General features: G+C 59.4%; 2 protein-coding genes across 5 annotated transcripts; both read left to right on the forward strand.

Annotated features, from left to right (window-relative positions):
• The first annotated feature begins 707 nt into the window (after nucleotides 1-707).
• On the forward strand, nucleotides 708-11,800 carry KIRREL2 (kirre like nephrin family adhesion molecule 2). Its single transcript, XM_071208990.1, is given in 18 exon segments — nucleotides 708-716; nucleotides 1,894-2,143; nucleotides 2,363-2,512; nucleotides 3,071-3,220; nucleotides 3,393-3,553; nucleotides 3,905-4,055; nucleotides 4,274-4,379; nucleotides 4,521-4,669; nucleotides 4,965-5,092; nucleotides 5,177-5,309; nucleotides 6,168-6,268; nucleotides 6,436-6,655; nucleotides 7,165-7,275; nucleotides 7,515-7,618; nucleotides 7,936-8,001; nucleotides 10,914-10,952; nucleotides 11,222-11,258; nucleotides 11,261-11,800. Coding segments are annotated over 18 exon segments (2,094 nt in total). The 3' UTR covers nucleotides 11,290-11,800.
• A 993-nt stretch (nucleotides 11,801-12,793) lies between these two features.
• APLP1 (amyloid beta precursor like protein 1) lies at nucleotides 12,794-21,760 on the forward strand. Of its 4 annotated transcripts, none has more exons than XM_058279270.2 (17): nucleotides 12,794-13,024; nucleotides 13,900-14,043; nucleotides 14,803-14,935; nucleotides 15,097-15,209; nucleotides 15,560-15,693; nucleotides 15,794-15,978; nucleotides 16,325-16,503; nucleotides 16,871-16,945; nucleotides 17,556-17,714; nucleotides 17,793-17,921; nucleotides 18,474-18,573; nucleotides 19,374-19,481; nucleotides 19,745-19,768; nucleotides 19,962-20,032; nucleotides 20,223-20,285; nucleotides 20,415-20,558; nucleotides 20,674-21,760. In XM_058279270.2, exons 1-17 carry the CDS (start codon nucleotides 12,878-12,880, stop codon nucleotides 20,770-20,772), a joined length of 2,007 nt encoding a protein of 668 aa, XP_058135253.1. In that variant the 5' UTR covers nucleotides 12,794-12,877; the 3' UTR covers nucleotides 20,773-21,760. The 4 variants fall into 4 exon arrangements, with proteins under 4 accessions (XP_058135253.1, XP_058135255.1, XP_058135254.1 ...); XM_058279272.2 differs by having other exon boundaries at nucleotides 12,833-13,024; nucleotides 16,397-16,503; XM_058279271.2 differs by lacking the exon at nucleotides 19,745-19,768 and having other exon boundaries at nucleotides 12,833-13,024.

Consider the following 21,760-nt stretch of genomic DNA (forward strand, 5'->3'; position numbering starts at 1 on the left):
ATGCAGAATTGGGGTGCCTGTCATAGGAGCCCTCACCAGATGGTGCCCCTGGAGGCCAGGGCACAGGGCTGTCGGTTGCTGTGGCCTTTAATTAGCACAGACGTTCCACCTTCCTCCTTGGCCGTTTTCCTTCTCTGGGTGCTCCTGGGACCTCGGGCTCTCCATCTTTCCATGCCTGCGGCCGCAGAGAGCCCAGAGGGGAAGCGAAGTCAAGGGTCTGGAAAAACAGCCTCACTTCCTGACTTCCTCCCCAGGGCTCAGGACTCCCAATCTCAAGTCCACCTTGTTTCAAAACCCAAGTACTGTTATCGAAATAGTGGAAATGCTCTCATGATGACTGAGGTGATGAATGCACAACCATGTGATTATTCCAAATACTACTGATTGTACTCTTGGGTGAATTGTATGCTTTATTAATATGTACCAGTAAAATTGATGGTTAATTTTTTAAAAAGACAAAAAAATAAAAAAACAAGTGCTGAAGTTCTGGAACCCAGAGCCCAGACCCCCAGACCCTTCTCCTCCAGCACCCAGGAGTCCAGCCGCCTCCCATCCCCCCAGGAACTAGGACAGATGTTCACTGTCTGCTGATTTTCAAATCCCCCTGCGCCTGTGTGGGGGTGAGAGAGAGAAGGGTGGTTAAATCCGCTGACTCTGAGGCTTAAGACCAAAGTTTCTGACACCCGTCTCCCTCTCCCAAGTGCACCATGGTGCAGGTAGAGGATCTAGGAGCTCAACCCCCAGCCCCACAGAAACCGGGGGTCCACGCCCTTAGCTTCTCAGCAGGAAGAGGTCTGAAACCTCAGTCTCTTCGAGTCCCAGGAGTCCAACTTCCTGCCATTCAGAGACGCAAGAGTCTGAGCCCCGGGGGATGTAGAGTTCAGTGGTTGAGCGCCTGCCTCGCATATATGAGGTCTCGCTTTTAGGTTGTTTTAGGTACTTCCTAAAAATAAATAAATAAAAATAAAAAGTCTGTGCCCAAGAACAACCAGGGACCTGAATGTGGACCCCCCCCCCCCAGTCCCTACAGGCCCAGTAACGTCCGATCCAGGGTCTCAGACCCCCCAAGACCTCCCTCAGCCTGCTAGGGATCCGCCCACCTGCCCCACCAGCTGCGCAGCGCGGGGCCGGCGTGCAGCGTGGGAACACCGCAGCTGGGCTGCCGGGAGCCGTCAGGACAAGCTGCGCGGTTCCCAGCCTCCCTGCCTGCCCCGGCCCGGGCACCGCCGTCTCCCAGCCGTCGCCCGGCAACCGTGACCGAGGGGCCCGACCGAGAGGGGCGAGGGGCTGGGCCCCGACTGCGGGGTTCTGGGAAAGGAGGGGTTAGGCGCCTGGCTTCCTGGGGCTTAGGATAGGCTTTGGTTTGCAGCGGGAACCAAGCAGGCAGCGGGATATTTGGGGGAGGGTTTTGAGGAGAGCGAAGCTGAGGAGCCCCTCTTCTCAGGGGTCCCACCGCCCCCCCCCCCCCCGGGCACCACAGTGCCCTCTCCCTGACCCGCAGGCCCCGAGGAGCCCCAGGGCCCGCCTCCCCGGGGCGCGGAAACTGGTGAGGCCCCAGGGGCTCCCATTTATAACTCTGTTTCCACTCGGCGCGGTCCCTGCAGGAGCTGGGCTGAGCAAGTTTCTTCCATTCCCTCCCTTCGCTGCTCTTCGCCCCGAGCCTCCTCCTCTCCGCAGAGCGCAGGTGTTCTGCGCCCCCAGGCCCGCCCCCCTTTCCATCCAGGTGCTCCTGCTCCCAGACCCCGCTTGGGCGGGAGCCGCCGCGCATCCCCGGCCCCGCCCCGCGCGCTGCGGGCCCGGGCGGCGGGAGTTTCTCAATGGGAAGAGGGCGGGTCCCCCAGGGGCGGGCCGGGGCGGGGCGAGCGGCCTGGACCCTCCCGCGGACTCCCGCAGACCCAGCGCGAGCAGCCCGCCCGCGGTCCAGAGCGTCGGAGGCGGCGGACGAGCGGACTTGGGGAGCTCCAGCCCAGGAGCAGGAGCGCCTCTAGCCCGGGACGAAGAGTCGGGCGGGAAGGGGGCTTGGAGGTGGGCTGCCGGGGACGAGTTGACCGCGAAGTCAGCGCGCTGGCAAGTCACCTAGATCCGCTCAGGATGCGGGTCCCCGCCCTCCTCGCCCTCCTCTTCTGCCTCAGAGGGCGTGCAGGTACCGCGTGCGGAGCGGCACCCATGCGTGCGCGGGGGCGTGCTGTGTGCGGGAGGAAGGGTCTGATGGTCCAAACTCATGGCCTGCGGGAGAACTCGGGCTGGATTCCTGGGTCCTGGGGGAAGAGAGCTTGGGGCCCCACCTCCTGGCTCCAGAAGGAGGGAACTCTTGAATGTGTTCAGCTCAGGTCTGCTACCCTCCTGGCCCCCATTCTCCTAGGCCCATCACCCCATTTCCTGCAACAGCCAGAGGACCTGGTGGCGCTGCTGGGGGAGGAGGCTCGGCTGCCCTGCGCCCTGGGCGCATACCAGGGACTGGTTCAGTGGACCAAGGACGGGCTGGCTCTAGGGGGCGAAAGGGACCTGCCAGGTGAGGCCGTTCTATTAGGGAGGGGGTGCTGGGCGGGCGCTGCCTCTGAAGTTTGTATTTGCAGTTTGGGAAATTGATGGGCTCGGGTCAACAGATTTGGGAGTCTGATTTTTGAAATCCTTCTTTGGGGATAACCTATAGGGTTTGAGGGTTTTTATTTTGACTGTAAATATTGCAAAATGCAGGAAAGTGCATAAAACATAAGTGAAAGATTTGACAAATAATTAACACCCATGTCAGATCCATTGCCAGCTCCTCAGAAGCCCCCCTTATCCCCTTCCCCATCATAGCGCTCTCCCTCCTCATCCCAGAGGTAATGTCTAGAACCTATCTTTTATAGCGATCGTTTTCTTGCTTTACTTTCTGGTTTTACCACTCCCAAGTTTCCAGTGACTCTAGGCTGGGAGAGAGTTAGAGTCTCTCTGGGCCCAGTGCCCACTTTTTAGTAGTGTCCTACCAGGGAGTATCCGGCCAGTGTTCAGGTGAGAGGTGTCTGGGGATGGGAGCTGGGGCCAGGAAGTCAGAACCACGGTGTGACAGCCTCTTCCCTGACGCCAGGGTGGTCCCGGTACTGGATATCAGGGGATGCAGCCAACGGCCAGCACAACCTCCACATTAGGCCTGTGGAGCTGGAGGACGAAGCGTCGTATGAATGTCAGGCCACACAGGCAGGTCTCCGCTCGCGACCTGCGCAACTGCACGTGCTGGGTGAGCACCCAGCCTACCTGCCCCCGGGGGTCCCAGGGAGGCAGCAAGTGCTGACTGGGAGGATCAGAGCCCAGGGAGCCTGGGTGGGGGGCGGGGGAGGGGGTCGAGAAGAGCTGGGAAGATCAGGGTCCCTGGATCCAGGTTTGGCTCTGACTCCTGACTCATCCCGCAGTGCCCCCAGAAGCCCCCCAGGTGCTGGGCGGCCCCACTCTTTCTCTAGTTGTTGGGGTTCCTGCAAACCTGACCTGTCAGAGCCGCGGGAATGCCCACCCCACCCCTGAGCTGCTGTGGTTCCGAGATGGAGTCCGGTTGAATAGGGCCACCTTTCGCCAGGTCAGATTCAAGTCCCTGTACCAGTCCTTGCCCACTCAAGGAAACTTGGGGTCTGACTTTAGGCTCAGCCGAAGAAGAGGAGAATATGGGAGGGCAGGGGTTCAAGGATTAGAACTCCTTAACCCTTGTATGTGGTTATTTGCTAGCTGATTGGTCTTCAGTAAGTTATGTAGCCTCTTTGTGCCTCAGTTTCCTTATCTGTATATTAGGATTAATAGTTGTATGCACTTCATAAGGTTATTGTGAGGATTAAATAAAGTAATACTTGTAAGTGCCCATAAGAGTGCAGGATATGTAGTAAGCACTATAGAAGCGATAGATAAAATCAATAATATTATCCCAAACCTCCAGACCATGCTGAAGGAAGGCATAGCTGGGCCAGTGGAGAGCACCTTATCCCTGACCCCTTCCAGCCATGATGATGGAGCCACCTTGGTCTGCCGCGCCCGAAGCCAGGCCCTACCTGCGGGAAGAGACACAGCTGTCACACTTACTCTGCAGTGTGAGTGCAGCTGGATGCGGGGCCCTGAGCTGGAAGTCCCAGGGAAAGAGGGGGCTGGTGCTGGAACTCCTCAGTCTGAAAGAGCCTGGAGCAAGAGGGGATGGGGCCCTGGTCTCCTGAGGTGTCTGAAGGAGGAAGGGCTTTGGACTGGACTCCTAGGCCTGCAGTGGAGGTGTGCCAGGTCCTTACCCACGCTGACTGTTGCCCCCATCCCACAGACCCCCCAGTGGTGTCTCTATCTGCAGAACCACAAACCATACAGGAGGGAGGAAAGGTTATGTTCCTGTGCCAGGCCACGGCCCAGCCCCCTGTCACCGGCTACAGGTGAGGACGAAGGCCACCTGTCCCCAGCAGGCGCTTGGGAAGGTTGGGACAGATGGCTGGGGAGGGCTGGGGTTGGCATCGGAGGAGGCGGGGTGGGGAGTGGGGACGGGGCCCACACTAACAGCCCTACCACCTCCGCAGGTGGGCAAAGGGGGGCGCCCCGGTGCTCGGGGCCCGCGGGCCCAGGTTGGAGGTCGTGGCGGACGCCTCGTTTCTGACCGAGCCCGTGTCCTGCGAGGTCAGCAACGCAGTGGGCAGCGCCAACCGCAGCACCGCGCTGGACGTGCTGTGTGAGCCGCGGCGGGGCCGTGGGTGTGGCCACGGCGGGGTGGGCTGAAAGGGGCCGGGAGCTGGGGGTCTGCGGGGGGTCGGCCCAGCCCATGAGGGGGTGGGGCCGGAATAGGATGTAGGCGGGGTTTGCGCCTGGGCAGGGCCCTGGGGGCAGGGGCGGGGCGGGGTCCGTGGGCGGGGCGACCCGTGGGCGGGGTCGTCGGGGACCCCTCGCCCTGAGGGCGTCGTGTTTCTGAGGTTCCGATCCCGGTTCGCGTCCCTCCCCGGCCGTGACCCCGCCCCTCGGTCCTCCAGTCGGGCCGATCCTGCAGCGAAAGCCCGAGCCCGCGTCGGTGGACGTCGGGGAAGACGCGTCCTTCAGCTGCGCCTGGCGCGGGAACCCGCCCCCACGGGTCACCTGGACGCGCCGCGGGAGCGCGCACGTGAGGCCCGATCGGGGGCGGGGGTCGGCCGGCGGCGGGCGGGGCTCCGCCCCAGGGCCCGCCCTGATCGCCCTCCGGTCCCAGGTGCTGGGCTCCGGGCCCACGCTACGTCTTCGGTCGGTGGAGCCGGCGGATGCTGGCGACTACGTGTGCAGGGCTGAGCCGGGACGCTCGGGCCGGGGGGGCGGCGCTGCAGAGGCGAGGTTGACGGTGAACGGTGAGGAAGCGGGGCTGCCCGCGGCGCCCGGGGCGTGGGGGATGGGGAGGGGCGGAGGGGCGGGGCCTAGCGGGAGGGGGCGGGGCGTGGGGTAGGTAGGGGCGGGGCCTAGCGGGAGTGGGGGGCGTGTGGTAGGTAGGGGCGGGGCCTAGCGGGAGTGGGGGGTGCGTGGTAGGTAGGGGCGGGGCCTAGTGGGAGTGGGCGGGGCGTGGGGTAGGTAGGGGCGGGGCCCAGCTGGAGCGGGCGGGGCGTGTGGTTGGGAGGGGCGGGGCCTAGCGGGAGTGGGGGGGCGTGTGGTAGGGAGGGGCGGGGCCTAGCGGGAGTGGGGGGTGCGTGGTAGGTAGGTAGGGGCCTAGTGGGAGTGGGTGGGGCGTGGGGTAGGTAGGGGCGGGGCCTAGCGGGAGTGGGGGCGTGAGGTAGGGAGGAGGGGAGGGGCGGGGCCTAGCGGGAGCGGGCGGGGCGCGGGGTAGGTAGGGGCGGGGCCCAGCTGGAGCGGGCGGGGCGTGTGGTTGGGAGGGGCGGGGCCTAGCGGGAGTGGGTGGGGCGTGGGTAGGGGTGGGGGCGGGGCCTAGCGGGAGCGGGTGTGGCGGGGGATGGGGAGGGGCGGGGCGTAGTGGGAGCGGGTGGGGCGTGGAGCAGGGAGGGGCGTGTAGGTGTGGGAGTGGGTGTGGCCTTGGGAGCGCTTTCTAGACGCGGGCCTGGGGAGGCCAGCGGGCCTTACTGAAGGCCAGAGAAGATTGATTCGGAGTTTGCTGTGAGTGGGACCTGGTTGGGTGGGGTTAGTGAAGAGGGACAAGGGTGCGAACAGCGTTTGGGGGCGGGGCCTCTCCTCTGATTGGTCCTCCATATCCATCCCAGCTCCCCCGGTGGTGACCGCCCTGCACTCTACGCCTGCCTTCCTGAGGGGCACCGCCCGCCTCCAGTGTCTAGTTTTTGCCTCCCCCGCCCCAGAAGCCGTGGTAAGGAAATGCACCCCCCCACACACCATGACCCACCAGCCAGGTGCCTGACCTCCGACTCGGACTCCCCAAACTGCTGTGACCACCTCCGACTTTCCTGAGAGCCCGCCCGCTTCTCCCCTGCCCTCCCCAGTCTCTTCAGTGACCTCCTTCCTTTGTGTCCCCAGTTCTGGTCTTGGGATGAGGGCTTCCTTGCGGCGGGATCGCGGGGCCGATTCCTGGTGGAGACATTCCCAGCCCCGGAACTTCACGGAGTACAGGGTCCGGGCCTGATCTCCGTGCTCCATATCGCCGACACCCAGGAGTCCGACTTCAGCCGAGGCTTCAACTGCAGTGCCCGGAACCGACTGGGCGAGGGAGGTACCCGGGTCAGCTTGGGCCGTAGAGGTGAGACCCCGGGCCCTGAAGACTCCAAATCTGAGGACTCAAACCCCACAAACTCAGGGATCCCCAAACTTAGGAATGCCCAAACTAGGATCTCTCATGCACAGACCCCCAAACCCTGGGAGCCTCAAAACTATGGGCTCCTTGAATCTCAAGACTCCAAAACAAATACCCTCAAATAAAGAATCCTAACCTGAAAGACCCCGCATTTTTAGGAGCTCCTAAGACAGGAACCTCTAAATATTGAGACTTGCACAGTGAAAGACTCCTTAAACTCTGAGACTCCCTATAGCCAGAGAGTTTAAACTGATATTTCCAAGCTTGGGGAACCCCTAATTCATAGGCATCTAAACCAAGGGACCCCAAACTAGGGAATTCAATCCTTAAGGATCCCCAAACTTGGCAACCTTTTGAATTAGGGATTCTAAACCCAATCTCTGGGCCTCTATTTCACTGTTGCCTCCTCAGTCCCCTGCCAAGCCCCCTCAGGACGCCCCCACTTCTCCCTGCAGACTTGCTGCCCACTGTGCGGATTGTGGCCGGGGTGGCTGCAGCGGCCATGACTCTCCTCGTGGTCATCACTGGGCTGGCCCTCTGCTGCTGGCGCCATAGCAAAGGTCAGTGCCCCAGCCCTCTGCCCCCTGCCCTGCCCACTGAACCTGCCCCACTTTGGGATCTGGCCCAGTCCGCCTCTCTTAGGGAGAACCCTCCCTAAGGTACCCTCAGGGTCACGCAGGGTTCTCACTGGTTCTCAGCACCCCACCTGGCCCGCCCGCATCCGCTCTCTTCCCTCTCATTGGTCTTCATAAACTGTGACCCTGCCCCATCACTTATCTCCGCCCCTCACTGTGCTGGGTCTCAGCCTCTTTCTCCAAGCAAAAGAACCTGGTGCGGGTCCCAGGGAGCAGCAACGGCTCCAGTTCACGTGGCCGGGAGGAGGAGACAACAGGCAGTGGCGAGGACAGGGTAGGATGCCAGGCTCCCCAGACCCAAATCATGATCCAGTCCCAACTGTACTGCCAGACCCCACAGGGCTCCCAAACTCCCAGTCCCAACAGTGACCCCAGATCCCAAAGCCCCCCAAGTCCAAATATGTCCCTGACCCAATTATTCCCTAGACCCAGGATGCGCCCAGGCTCCCCTTGCTCCTGCCTCCAGGCCCAGCTCCCACATGCCCTTGGACCCTCCTACCTGGCCTCCACCAGGCAGCTGAGGCTCTTCATGGCCTGGTGCTGGGGCAAGAAGCTCCTCTGACCACTTCCTCTCACTAACCATCATGCCAGGGCCCCATCGTGCATACAGACCAGAGCGACCTGGACTTGGATGAGGAGGGGGCTCTGGAGGCCAAGGTGAGCGTTGGGAGAGGAGGGGCTCCCGTCACTGTGTCTCCAGCTCTCTCCCTGCTTGGTCCCCTCCTCCTCCATCTGGTATCCCCAGAATTGGGCCTAACCCCCTCCAGGTCTCTATCCTCCTGCCTCCTGGGCCATCTCCCCCATCTTTCCCGCTCAGTTTGCACATCTGCGGACTGTGCCACATAGCTGTCCCAGCCCTGGCCTCCTTCCTGAGCCCTAGACCAGGGGTGATTCTGTCTGCACTTTCTCCATCTCTGTCATATTTAAGACACTCCAGATGGATGATGTCTTAAGTGTGCCTCTGGCTCCTTGACCAGCGATCACCCTTGGGGTGCTGCTAGGCGGGAAGAGCACTTCTGCCTGAGTACTATGTTTTAGGGTGACACATCCTACCCGTGAACCTTGGCCCCGGTTCAAGGGAGTAGGGCCTTTGCTGGCCTCAGACCCCCCTCCCTGGCCTGGGAGCCCGGGGAAGGGGCTGGCCTTGGGAGGAGCTGCAGGGGCATCACCTCTTTCTGCTGCTTCCCTCTAGAGGGCCTGGGGGCTGCCCTGTCACCTTTGTGTCCTGCTGGGGGTTTTGGCCCACTGCTGACACTTCTGCAATGCAGAGAAACACTAAATAAAGCAATACATGTTTGCCAAAAAAAAAAAAAAAAGACATCCCGGGGCCCCTTACACTCATTGGGTTCCACACTGGTCTCAAATCTCCCCAGATCTGCCGCTCTTCTGGGGTTCCATCTCAGAGCAGCCCTCCTGACCCCAGTCCACAGCCCAGAGCCCTTCTCTCTTTCCTTGCCCCCAGCGCATGCTATTCCCCTGGACTGAACCATTCCTACCTTCTCTTACCTACTTAATTCCTCCTTCATTCCTCTGGTCTCAGCTCAGATACTTTTTTTTTTCTATGTTATTTTTTTAATTAAAGTTAGTAGATCCCAAGGAACGTTACATTAAAAAACATTTAAAAAAAAAAACAAAATATAAGAGGTTCCCATATAACCCACCCCCCACCTCCCCACCTCAACATTTTTGGAAATTGTATTTTTTTTAAGATATTAACATCACAAAAAAAAGGTTACATTAAAAAATATAAAAGGTTCCCGTATACCCATCCCCACCCCACTCCTCCCACACCAACAACCTACCCCATCATTGTGGCACACTCATTGCACTCGGCGAACACATTTTAGGGCACTGCTACACTACATAGATAATAGTTTACCCTGTAGTTCACACTCTCCCCCAGTACATTCAGTGGGTTATGGCAGGATATATAAAGTCCAGCACCTGACCCTGCAATATCATTTAGAACAACTCAAAATCCCAAAAATGCCCCCACATCACATCTCTACTTCCCTCTCCCTGCTCTCAGCAAATACTGTGGCCACTTTCTCCACCTCGTTGCTAAAATTTCTTCTATTACTGGTCACAATAGTTTTAGAGTAGAATATTAGTAAGTCCCCTCTAGTCCATATTTTATTCCTTCATTCTGTGATGCCCTCTCCACCTCTAGATCAAGAGGGGGCTTAGATTCCACACGGATAATGGATGCAATTCCTCTGCTTGCAGTTGTAGGCACTCTTGAGTCCCTGGTGTGGTGGTTGACCATCTTCACCTCCCTGTTAGCTGATTTTAGTAAGACCAACAAAGCAGAGAGTAGGAGTTGCCACTCTGGTGAGGCTCAGGGCCCAGCTGGTACATGGGCAGTCCAGAGATTCAAGTCTCCTGAGTATGCACCATCCCTAGCGCCAACCACAGGTTCAGTAAAAGTGACAGAAGAGGCATTTCACCTCTGAGTCCGGCTCCATCACCCTCAGGAGCACAAATTCCAAAGTAGGGCCCTCTGCCATGGCACAGAACTCCAAATCCATCTGCCCATGACTATATACCCTGTGGATCTCTGTAGCCTTCAGGAGAACAAAGTACCTAGGGTTGTAACTACTTTGGCTTTTTCTGGGGTCCTGCTGAGGTGTGTGTAAACATGACCCCTCTGATGACCTCCTGGCTCTTTTTGGAAGACTCTTAGCCATATAAACTCATTTGTCTTTGCCATTTCCCCCTTTTATTCAAGGTCAAAAAGCAGATTTTAATACTTGATCCAACATGTAGGCTGAGATATTCTGCTGGTCTAAGTTGACCCTTTTATTCAAGGTCCCTTTCTAGTTGCTTCACCAAACCCATCACTATATTTCAATTTCCTATTAATTGAATTTGGTAATATATTAAGATTCATTCTTGAAGAAGCTCAGATACTTCTTGTTCTAGAAAGCCGACGCTTCCCTTCTCACGTGGTGACCTGTCTCTGCCTGTGTTTCCCCCTTGACAGCCATGAGCACTCTGACCTGATGACTCTGCCCCAGCATCCCTATCCCAGCGTCACCTCTGTGCTGACGGTCCCCCATCCCAGCTCTACTCACTCTGGCCTGTGCTTCCCCCAGCACAACCCTGACCCTTCTGGGCTCTCTCTAGTGCTTTGCCATTTCTCCCATGGCCTGTAATATCCAGGAGAACAGGGTCCAGGTCTATCCTAGTGACAGATGTCTCCAGCAGTGGCACAGGGCATGACAGAATCAAAGCTGTTAGGCAGATGAATGAACGAAGAATGTCTTGGTCTCAAGTTCTGTCTCATTCCCTCTGCATCTCCTTCCACACTGCCACTCCTCAGCAGGCTGCGTCTGTCTTGCTCTGTTTTTGTCTGTCTCATGCCTGTCTCCTTCTGACCCTTTGTCATTGTCTTGGTTTCTCTTTGCCTCTCTGCCAGTCTGTGTGTCCGTCTGTCTCTGGGTTTCTGCCTGCTCCAGTTTCTTTTGTCTCTCTCTAGGTCTGACTCTATTTCAGTGTGTCTCTCCAGCAGGGACCCTTACCCCTCTGTACCACACACATTCCTTACCAAGTCCCATCTGTCCCCTCAGGACCCAACCAATGGCTACTACAAAGTCCGAGGGGTCAGTGTGAGCCTGAGCCTTGGCGAAGCGCCTGGAGGAGGCCTCTTCCTGCCACCCACCTCTCCCGTTGGACACCCAGGGACTCCCAGCTTCTACGACTTCAGCCCCCACCTGGGCATGGCGCCCCCCTGCAGACTTTATAGAGCCCGGGCAGGTTACCTCACCACACCCCATCCCCGTGCGTTCACCAACTACATCAAACCCACATCCTTTGGACCCCCAGACCTGGCCCCCGGGACTCCCCCGTTTCCATATGCTGCCTTCCCCACACCCAGCCACCCACGTCTCCAGACTCATGTGTGACACCTCTCCGACGAGTCCTGGGATCTTCAACTTGCCATAATGGATCGTCCTGGCTTCTGAGGAACCAGAACAAATTGGTGACTTTACTCTTCCGAAACTGAACATTGGAAGGAGGGAAAAGCCATTACAGTTGTCTGGGTCACTGGTGGACAGTCAGCTCAGCCAAGAGGGATGCCCCCAGAGGAAGCAAGATGGCCCTTATCCCCACCTGTTCCCCTGGGTAAGAGATTCAGAATGGCAGATGGGCAGGAATGGCAGGGGTCCTCAGCCACTGAAAGACCAGCTATTTCAAGATGACCACCTGCATTGAGAAGGAAGATAGCACCGGGCAGACCAGGCCCCACCCCTATTCTAGCTCTCCCTGAGGGGCACTTTGCTTGGCCATTGGAAGTACGGCCTGGATGCACTGTCTTCACTCCTACCTTCCTTAAAGGCCCAGAAAGAACTGGACCCAAAGAATGGATTGGGTGGAGAATTCTCATGGGGGCAGGAGAAGTTGTGGGAAGAAGGAGAATCTGGGGATGAGATTATTTATGTTTAATAAAAAAAGGTCAAAGGAGTAAATACATCTTAGGAACATTCCCCTCCATCAAGGAAAAGGTCTCCTGAACCTGCCCCAAGGCCCGTCCATTCCCCTGCTGTGAGGTGAGCCACCCTCTAGCACCTTCCTACTGCTCAGTGCTCTCTTAACTCTACATACCTCTCCCAAGCCACACACATGCAGGTACACACACATAGCCACATACATAGAAGCATACACACGTGGGCATATGCCCAGACTCTCGCACAGGTGCACACACCTGACAATGCTGCCCCAATCAGCCTGGGACACTCAGAAGACAAAGCAGGAGTCCTGAGGGCGATGGGGAGGCGGGTCCTTAGAGCAGGGGTGGGGAGGGAGCCCGCTGCCCTGAGGCACTAGGGCCTGGACTTAGACAATCCTTAAAGAAAAGGACTGGGGGCTTTGTTTCCCTGGATCCTTGAGCTAGAAGGCATTCAGAGGTGCGGACACCTGGGACCTTTGGACACCTGGGTCCCAGGGAGGAGGGGCCGGGCCTTGGTCTCTGGTTCCGATGGATTCACCACCTGGAGCCCAGACTCCTGGACCTGAGGGAAGGGCGGGATGGAACAACTGGCATGTTCTTGATGGAGACATTTTGGAGGCCTGCATTCCTGGTATTTCAAGAGAGGACTTTTTTTTTTTGAGGGGGGTAGGATGGAGGTGTTCTCCGAGGCTGGCATCCCTGGAGGAGGACGAGGCTGATCGGGGGCGTCTGGGTCTGAGGAAGGAGAGGGCTGGGGGAGAGAATTCCTGGGAAGACTCAAAACCCATAAGCAGACTCCTGGCTGGGCCCTGGCGAGGGGGCGGAACGCCTGGAATCTCGAGGGGCGGCGGCCCGGCGCGCGTCCCCACGCGGGGTTCGGGAGCTGCTCCCCGCTGCGCAGAGCCGCCGCGCTATTGTCCTGGCCGCGAAGGCGGGGCCGGCGCGGGGCGGGGCTGGCGGCGCCGGCGCAGCCCGGGGGCGGCGGGAGGAGGCGGCGGCGGCGGCACTGGGAGCTCCTGTCACCGCTGGGGCCGGGCCGGCCGGGCGGGCGCGCAGGGGACGTGAGGGCGCGAGGGCCGGGACATGGGGCCCGCTAGCCCCGCCGCTCGCGGTCTGGGCCGCCACCGGGGCCCGCCGCCGCTGCCGCTGCTGCTGCCACTATCGCTGCTGCTTCTGCGCGCGCAGCTCGCCGCCGGGAGCTTGGCCGGTGGGAGCCCCGGCGCGGCCGAGGTGAGGCCGGGCCGGGTCCTGGGGAGTGGGGGAAGGGGCGGGACGGGTCCTCTGGACCCCGATGCGGACATGTCCAGGGCAGAAAACGCAGCCTTTCCAGCCGGATGGCCAGCCTCCAGGCGCCCCCCAGCAGCCCGAGGCGTGCATGAACCCTGGACCAGAAACCCTGGTCCCAGCTCCCCCACCATCTGACGTCCCATTCTCCCCCTCCCCCAGTCAGAGGCACTGGCTTTCCCCGAGCCCCTGAACCCAGAAGTCCAGTCCCCCGAAGCCCCAGCCCCTTCCCACCTAAACATAGGACCCACAAGACATCGAGGCACCTGGGTTCAAGATCCAGGCCCCTGGCATGCTCTGGACCCATATGAGGACCCCAGGACCTGGGAGTCCAGGCCTCCAGCCCCCCATCCCGATCCAGGATGTAGCTCCGGTCCTCAAGGACTTGGTGTCCAGGCCTGCAGGGCCCTGAAGACAGGCCCTGTCGTCTTTGCACCCAGAATGAGAGCCTGAGCCTGGGATGGCGGGAGGAGGGGCCAGAACGCCTGGGTTCTGGCCTCCTCCCCCGCCGTCCAGGTTTAACCCCTTCGGGCTCCAGCGCGGCTGCGGCGGGGTGGGAACCGAGCCTGTCTCCGCGGCAACAAGGCTGCGAGAATCCCAGGGGACCCGGGTCGCCATAGCAACGGCAGAGCTGGGGCGCCCCCGCCCTGCAGGAGCTGTTTCCAGGGGAACGGTGCCTCCACGGAGGCGGGTGCGCGGTGCCTGGGGGAGGGGGCTGGTGCTGGGGGTCCAAACCTCTGGGGCCTGGCGAGCGAAGGGCCGGGAGACCCACATGCCAACGTCCTACGGGCCCTTACTGACCTCGCTGACCCCACTCCCAGGCCCCGGGGTCGGCCCAGGTGGCCGGACTATGCGGGCGCCTGACCCTTCACCGGGACCTGCGCACCGGCCGCTGGGAGCCAGACCCACAGCGCTCGCGACGCTGTCTCCGGGACCCGCAGCGCGTGCTGGAGTACTGCAGACAGGTGGGCGGGACCTGCTGGGAGGGACGTGGTCAGCGGGGACGCGGGGTCGCCCCTAAGAAGCTAGACGTGCAAAAGGCGTGGCAGGGGAACAAGCAGCATCTAAAGAGGCACGGGAAGCTAGGGGACGTGGCCAATAAAGAGGCGAAGCTGACAGAGGGCAGGACCTGTTTTGAGAAACTAGGTCAGGACAGGGGGGAAATCCGTGCAAGACGGCCCGCTAAGCTGGGGGGCGAGTGAAGAAGAAGAGGCGGTGCTTAGCAATCTGTGGTGGGCCCTGTAGGTGGGCATGGCAAAGGAGAAGTAGGTCTAAAACAAAAAGAGACCTGACGGACCTGCAAGGTGGGAAAGGGGTGGCGGCCAAGGAGGGAGTGCAGAGGCAGGAGGCGTGGCTATGAAAAGGCCTGGGAAGAAGAGAAGGGACACTTACTGCGGGGCCAAACAGAGATAGAGGTGGGGCTTAAAGAAGGGGAGCTCTACGGGGAGTGGGACCTGGTAGGGGAGTGGCCAGGGGAGAGGTGGGGCTTAAAGGGTGGCGCTTGCAGGCAGTTGTGGCCCGGCCTTTAGACCCGAGAAAGCTACGAGGGGGCGTGGCCAATGGGCGGGAGGGACTGAGATAGGGAAGGCGATTTCTGTGGAGAAAAGCGAGGTCCAGGATGGAGAAAGCCTTCTGAACACCCGAGCCTTGAAAGGGGGCGTGGCCAGAGGCGCGGCTGGCAGGGGCGGGGCAGTGGGTTGATTGCCCCCCACTGGTGCCCCCAGATGTACCCGGAGCTGCAGATTGCACGAGTGGAGCAGGCGACGCAGGCCATCCCCATGGAGCGTTGGTGCGGGGGTGCCCGGAGCGGCCGTTGTGCCCACCCCCACCACCCAGTCGTGCCCTTCCGCTGCCTGCGTGAGTCCCAGGCTGGGGTAGGGGGACCGAGGTGGGTTCTCCCAGTGGCTGGATGCCTGGGTTGGGAGGGGGGCAGAGAAGCCTCTGAGGAGAATATGTGGACTCTGTGGGGATGGGTTGTAGGCTGGGGGAGGGTCTCACCCAGGCCTCCCCTTCCCCAGCGGGAGAATTCGTGAGCGAAGCCCTGCTGGTGCCGGAAGGCTGCCGGTTCTTGCACCAGGAGCGCATGGACCAGTGTGAGAGCTCCACCCGGAGGCATCAGGAGGCGCAGGAGGTCAGGACCCTGGACCACCCCCCACCTCCAGACCTCTAACAACCGAATGCGCTTGGCACCTCTCCCCCAACCCCTCTTCCCTCAGGACCGAACAGTCAGGTCCCCAGCTCTCTCTTCCCTCAGGAGCTCAAAGCGGGGGGATGCAAGTCCCATACACCTTCTCTGCCACAACCAAGAGTCCCTCCTCACCCAGGAGTCAGGATTCTGGGTTTCCAGCTCCCTCTTGCCACCAGAACTTAGGAATTCCATTCCCCATCCCCTTCCTCGAGAACCAGGCACCCAGGCTCCCAGCCCCACAGGTGCCCCCTGCTCCCTCACGATCCTAGTGTCTGGGCCCACTCTTCCCTCAGGCCTGCAGCTCCCAGGGCCTCGTCCTTCGAGGCTCGGGCATGCTTTTGCCCTGTGGAGCTGACCGGTTTCGGGGTGTGGAGTACGTGTGCTGCCCTCCTCCAACGACCGCCAGCCCATCTAGGCCAGCAGTTGGGTGAGTGGGAGGAAGCCCCCCACAAGGTTCCTGGGCAGAGGATGGGAGTCCGGAGGCCTGGTCACGGGTTCTTACTGCCTCAGGTCTTCTGCTCCCTCAGTGACCCCTCCACCCGGGCCTGGCCCCTGGGGGGCCGAGCGGAGGGAAGTGAGGATGAGGAAGAGGAAGAATCTTTCCTGCAGCCGGTAGATGATTACTTCGTGGAGCCCCCACGGGCTGAGGAGGAAGAGGAGGAGGAGAGAGCGCCACCCCCAAGCACCCACACGCCTGCAGGGGTCAGCAAAGGTGAGGCAGTCTCTGGACCTCTGGTTCCCTCCACCCTGGACAAGTTTTGGTGTCGGGATAGGTGTAGGGGAAAGGCCCATTTGGGGAAAATGGGAGGAATAAGACTAGCTTTTGAGAAAGTAGAGGTAAAAGGGCCAGCCTTTGAAGAATGCAAAGGAAAAGGGTTTTCAGGGGTACCTGGAGGTGGAGAGATCATTTGGTAGGTTCTAGGGGTCACTTGGGGAAAGTTTAGAAGATGATGTAATGGATTCCAGAATTTTGCAAGAACTGGCCCAGTCCAGGACTACATCTCCCATGATGCCATGCAACAGCTATGGCTGTCTCCAGTGCACTCTGGGAAATGTAGTTTTCCAGGTAGGAAAGAGGACCCAGAGGTGGGCCATAGGCCTTGCAGTGACTCCCACCCCGAGACCCACAGATGGTGTGGATGTGTATTTCGGCATGCCTGGGGAAATCAGCGAGCACGAGGGGTTCCTGCGGGCCAAGATGGACCTGGAGGAGCGGAGGATGCGCCAGATTAATGAGGTGAGGATGCTGGGGCCCCCAGGACTCCCCGCAGAGCTCCCTAAATCCCAGAAAACTCCCCAGGGACCCATCAAAAGCACCTCCAAAGTCTCCTCAGGCCCCCTTTGACTCCTGGCCCTCAACACCATCCCTCAAGACCACCAGAGAGCCCTACCACTAGCACCCACTGGGATGCTGTCCTGTTCTGGGGGACCTCTGGTCCATGGTACTTTCCCACTTTAAACTCCTCTGGGTCTTTCCTCCAGGGAACCCTGAGCCAGGGGGACTTAAGGGGTCTGGGGCCTCCAGGGTCCTCAAGAGGGGTTGGGAGGATCACTAGGAGAAGCAGGGTTCGTTCTAGGATCCTGAGGCTCCCCCTCTCTTCCAGGTGATGCGTGAATGGGCCATGGCCGACAACCAGTCCAAGAACCTGCCGAAAGCGGACAGACAGGCTCTAAACGAGGTAGGCCCACCCCATCTAGCTGCACCCCTCCCTACTTAGCTCCTCCTCTCTTGGCCACACCCCTATATTTGGCTTCCACCCTGACCGCGGCGGGCCAGTCAGGCCCTTCTCTGCCTCTGCGATGCACTCACACCGTTAAGTCTGGCCCCGAGTCTGGTCTGGGATTGTCACTCAGTCCCACCTCAGTAGGTCCAGCCTCGTGACTCCTGCTCCCACCTCTCTCACCCTCACCTTGGTGCAGTCCTATCTCATATACACGTTAGTGGTCATTCCCTGGCTCCTACTCCCACCCTTCTCAGTCTCATTTGGGCACAGCCTGTCCCCAGTTCGGTCCCACCCAGGCCAGGGGATACCTTCCCTAAAGGACTTGTTCCTGATATAATTTATACCCACAGATTGGCTCCCAGTTAGGGCTAGCCCGGCCCCTACTACCTGACCCCCGTAGCTCCTCCCCTTCCAGTCAGCCTCCTCTGAGCTGGTCTCGCCCTGGCCTGCACCCGAAGAGCCCACCCCACTTGGCCCGGGAGCCCCGCCCTTTCCTGACTCCCTTTTTAACCAGGCTGTCACCCATCTTCACCTCTCCCGACCCCATGCCCACCCCCCTCACCAGCACTTCCAGTCCATTCTGCAGACCCTGGAGGAGCAGGTGTCCGGCGAGCGGCAACGCCTGGTGGAGACCCACGCCACCCGAGTCATCGCCCTTATCAACGACCAGCGCCGGGCCGCCCTGGAGGGCTTCCTGGCCGCGCTGCAGGGGGACCCACCTCAGGTGTGCGGGCGCTGGGGGCAGAGGGCAGAGGGTGAGAAGGGCCGGGGCGGGCCCGGGCAGCCTGCATCCCTTCCCCAGGCGGAGCGCGTCCTGCTGGCCCTGCGGCGCTACCTGCGTGCAGAGCAGAAGGAGCAAAGACACACACTGCGCCACTACCAGCATGTGGCAGCCGTGGACCCCGAGAAGGCCCAGCAGATGCGCTTCCAGGTACCCCGATCCTTCCAGCTCCCAAATGTCCTGCTAGCCTCAGACCCAGTCCCTGCGACCCCGTCCCTCAGACTCTTCTCCTGTCCCTCAGATCCCCTTCTGTCCCTGGACCCCTTCCTGTTCCTAGACTCCAACTTCTATCACCAGAACCCTCTTTCCCTACTTCCTGTCTCTTGGCTCCATACTTCCTGCCCCTCCCACCCTGCTTATGTCCTCTTCCTGTCTCTACCACATTCCCTGTATCCTATATTCACCTGTCTTCTGTGCCCCACTTATCCTAGTGACCACTCCTTTTCCTTCTTCCTTATTTCCTTCCCCAAGCCTCTCATATCATGTTTTTCTGTAGACCTTTTCCTTTTCTTTGTATCCTGCTTCTTCTCCTTCAGTTTTTTTCCTCCAGGGGCCCTATTCCTGAACTTTGTACCTACATCCTGTCCATTGTATGTGCTACTTTTCCTTGGACTCCACTTTTCCTTTCTCCTTCCTCCTGCCTCAGTTTCCCCATCTTCCCTTCCCTGCTCAGTTCATCCTTTCCACCCACACCCCCCACAGGTGCAGACCCACCTGCAGGTGATCGAGGAACGAATGAACCAGAGCCTGGGCCTGCTGGACCAGAATCCCCGCCTGGCCCAGGAGCTGCGGCCCCAGATCCGTGAGTGTCTAGGACTCCTGCCCCCATTCCAGGTACCTGAGGGTAGACCCGAACCCCCAACCTATCTATTACTGTATCACACATACATACACACATGCCCCTAAATTTAGTGGCTCAAATAAAAACCATTTTCTTTGCTCACAATTCTGCAGTCTGATCTGGACTCAGCTGGACGTTTCTTCTGCTGCTCTTGCCAATAGTTGACCGTGCAACTGCCATCCGCCAGCTGCTCAGCTGGGAGCTGGGGCCCTGGCACAGATGGGCCTCTCTCCCTCTCCAAGTAGGCTCAGGGCCTTTTCTCTCAAGGAAACTCTCCACATGGTCTCTCCAGCAGGGAAACTGGACTTTTTGCTTATGTACCAAAGCACATAAGTGGCAGCTGCCAGGTCTTCTTAAGGCTTGGGCCTACATTCTGTTGGTTAAAGCAAGTTGCAAACCCAGTCCAGATCCAAGGGGAGGGGTCTCCACAAAAGTCTCAGTACCAGGAAGTGGGACCTCCCACATCCTGCAGATCTATTCTGACTTCCCGCTGGATAGCCACACGTAACCCTGATTCTCCAGCTCTTTGAGGAATCCATTCTCTTGAAACTTCAACCTCCAGCCACCCTGCCAGGAGTGCCTCCATCCAGTTTCCCACTTCCTCAGATCCCACTTATGGCTACCCCCCACTTGGGACTGGCTCTGCTGTCTGTGTCATCTCCCATTCACTCCACTGTTAGGGTGCTCTTTGTTCACCCACTTTTGTTTGGTGGCGTCCCCATGTGCATCACCTCAGCCACCTTTCTGCCTGTTCCCCTCAGAGGAACTCCTCCACTCTGAACACCTGGGTCCTAACGAGTTGGAAGCCCCTGCCCCTGGGGGCAGCAGTGAGGACAAGGGTGGGCTACAGTCTCCGGATGCCAAGGATGGTGAGTGAGTCCAGATATAGACAACCCCAGCCTGGGGGATATGCCCCCCCCAGCCTCATTTTAACATCTGAGCCTGTCTACCCACTACAGTGAGTACGGGAGGATGGGGAGGAATGTCTAAGGTTGGGGTGAGATGCTTCTATAGGACCCCTGATCTTCCATGGTCCCTGGAAGGGTGGCTTTGGGGATTCCCCACCCTTTCTTTGCTGACACCCTCCTGTCTTCACTGTTCCACCTGCTTTGCCCCTTCTGGCTGCTACCAGATACCCCCATGGCCCTTCCGAAAGGTGAGTGCCCCACCGACTAGACCCCAGGCACTGAATCTCACTGAACCCCTGTACCTAGAATGGAAAATGGTCCATACGTTGGGAACCCCAGATCTTGGTGGAGCCCGGGGCCCTTTCTGACCCCCTCTTCATGTGCTGGGGTAGCACCCCTCTGGACACTCAAGAATGACATCGGACTTGGGGGGGGGGTCAGAGTCCACAGAAAAAGATGCTGCATCTGCTGGGAGTGAGAAGCTGTCCCCCCTGGAGCAGTATGAACGAAAGGTAAGTTCATCAGACCTGAGTCCTGAGCGGCAGGCTGAGAGCCTGGACTCCAGGGTCTGAGAGGGGTCTGGGGTCATGGACTCTGGGGTCCTAGGGAAGGACAGGGCTGGGGGGATGCATTCTTGGGGCCTTGGAGAGGAGGGATCTGGGGCCCAGACTCCTGGGTCCCTGAAACCTCCTGCTCCCCCAGGTGAATGCTTCTGTTCCAAGGGGGTTTCCTTTCCACTCATCGGAGATTCAGAGAGATGAGCTGGTAAGAGGGGGGATATCTCGGGTATCAAAGGGGAAAGGTCAGAGGTCAGTGGCCAGGCTGTGACTCCCAAGGCCACACAGGACCCTGGAGGAACCTGCAAGCTGACCTCTGCCCCATCTCTCCCCACAGGCACCGGCTGGGGCAGGCGTGTCCCGGGAGGCTGTGTCCGGGCTGCTGATAATGGCAGCAGGAGGGGGCTCCCTGGTCCTTCTCGCCATGCTGCTCCTGCGCAGGAAGAAGCCCTATGGGGCTATTAGCCATGGCGTGGTGGAGGTGAGGCACGCCACGCGGTGGGAAAGGGAAGGTTCCAGGGCCTAGCAGGGATGGGCTTTGATATCAGTGGGTCAAGTCTCCATGCCCCACTGCACCTCCCTTGCCCCTGTTGCAGGTGGACCCCATGCTGACCCTGGAGGAGCAGCAGCTCCGCGAACTACAGCGTCATGGCTATGAGAACCCCACCTACCGCTTCCTGGAGGAACGACCCTGAAGCAGTTCCTTCACCCCTTTGACTGAACCCAGACCCTCCCTTTCCATGGAGCCCCAGAACCCCAACTCCCAGCCTGCAGGGCTTGACAAGTTCATTTCAGACCCTTGGGTGGGGGCTGGAAATTCTCACTTCCACTTGCCGATCCGAATTCCATCCCTAAGAAATCCCCTTGCATCCCTAGCCATCCCCCACCCCTTGGGACCTCCTCACCTTAATTTATTTTGTAGGTTAATTTATGATTCTTTAAGGTGACCGCACCTTGGTCCTAGTGTCTCTTGTTCCCTGGACTTCACCCTCACACATTTCCCCTACTAAACGTCCCAATAAAGTCCTCTTCCCCCACCAGGTCAGACTGTGTCTCTGTGGGGAATCAGGGTGTAATCGCAGCTCTGGGCGCCCTTAGCGCTAACCCATCCCTGCCCAGGCCTCCTTCACCCCTGGAAACTGGATGAGGGATCTTTAGATCTGGGCGGGTCCTATGGGAAGAGCCAGGGCTGGAGCGCAGGGCAAGGACCCAGAGATCGGGCGTTGCGCTCCCGGCGTCACTGAGGAGCTTTCCGTGGTGCTGAACGGCCGGGACTTCTAGGCCTCCACCTGCTGGTTCCAGGGTGGAGCCCAGAGAGGCTGGCCTGTGGCAAGTTGTCCCTCCCCGCCCTCCCACGCAGTCACACACCCTAACCTTTGAGTCCGATGCGGGTGTGGGAATCTTGAACATGTGTTTCTCATTTCCCAAAGTCTCCATCTTTTAGGGAAGTGGTGGAATATCCTGGGGCATAGAAATTCCTGTCACATATCCTGGAGAGGGGGATATGATGTCTGCAAACATCTGTTGGAACTTATACCCTCACGTGTCCCATTTTGTGATGTGTTGGTGTTAGCCCCCTACAAACAGCTGTTACCTGTCCCAAGAGTTGGTATGAGGATTTGTGGAGATGTTAGAACTGTGCCTGCCACTTAGCAAGTCTTTGTTAAATAAATTTTAAAACAA

Source organism: Dasypus novemcinctus, chromosome 18 (assembly GCF_030445035.2).
Source record: "Dasypus novemcinctus isolate mDasNov1 chromosome 18, mDasNov1.1.hap2, whole genome shotgun sequence".
Taxonomy (NCBI): domain Eukaryota; kingdom Metazoa; phylum Chordata; class Mammalia; order Cingulata; family Dasypodidae; genus Dasypus; species Dasypus novemcinctus.